Source organism: Propithecus coquereli, unplaced genomic scaffold (assembly GCF_000956105.1).
Source record: "Propithecus coquereli isolate 6110/MARCELLA unplaced genomic scaffold, Pcoq_1.0 Scaffold195, whole genome shotgun sequence".
Taxonomy (NCBI): domain Eukaryota; kingdom Metazoa; phylum Chordata; class Mammalia; order Primates; family Indriidae; genus Propithecus; species Propithecus coquereli.
The window spans coordinates 1,571,237-1,572,114 of NW_012144411.1; the positions used below are offsets into that span (position 1 = coordinate 1,571,237).

An 878-nucleotide genomic window follows, 5' to 3' on the forward strand; every position below is an offset into this window, starting at 1 on the left:
TGCCATAGAAAAAAATCTAAAAAGTTTTAGAATTACCCGATTTATGAATTACTAAGATAATTATGATTTGTAAAGGTTAGAGAAAAAAGTATTATCGGTTTTGTTTTCAGACTCAGAAAATGAATTTTGTTGTCTTGATTTTATAGTAGCAATATTATATAATACTTAAAAGTCATTGCCTTTGAATCACATTGTCCGTGGTTAAAATCCCAACTTTTTTCCTAGCATTGATGATTTGGGGCAGGTTACTTAACCTTTCTGAATCTTAATACCTGATTTGTTACGGTATAAAAAAGATTATCTGAGGAAAGTGCCTGGCCCATAGTAATTGATCAGGATGGGATCATAATTTTATGACTATTTGCCAGAATCTTAAAGATGATACAGCCAAATTATTGAATAAATGAATGAGTTAATCTGAGGCTCATGTACTAATCAAAGTTCTTTTTTCCTTAAGGGAGCTTCACTATTCAGAATGTTTTTCCACAGTCCGATGGTGATAGCGCCAAAGTGAAGGTTAAAGTTCGTGTTAACATCCATGGAATCTTCAGCGTGGCTAGTGCATCAGTTATTGAGAAGCAAAATTCGGAAGGGGATCACAGTGATGCTCCTATGGAGACGGAAACTTCATTTAAGAATGAAAACAAAGATGATGTGGTATGTAGAAATCCGATCTCAGTGTTTCTCTCATGGATAATATATGCAATACCTTAATCATAATTGGGACTTTAATAATTGACTATATTGATCTCTGAGGTTTTGCTTTGAATTTCTGCTGTAAGAATCAGTGTAAACTTTTTAAAGTAAAAGCATTAGAAAATAATTGTTTTAAAGGCTCTACATCTTTTCACATTGTAATACGCTTTTAGGGGCTTGTG

The 878-nt window shown here is 32.9% G+C and overlaps 1 protein-coding gene across 1 annotated transcript in view; it reads left to right on the plus strand.

The window, feature by feature from the left end:
• Positions 1-878, plus strand: part of HSPA4L (heat shock 70kDa protein 4-like) — a 75,256-nt gene that overhangs the window by 31,423 nt on the left and 42,955 nt on the right. The window contains exon 9 of the mRNA XM_012643281.1: positions 458-657. Coding sequence (XP_012498735.1) covers positions 458-657 — 200 coding nt within the window. The remainder of the gene's footprint in view (positions 1-457; positions 658-878) is intronic.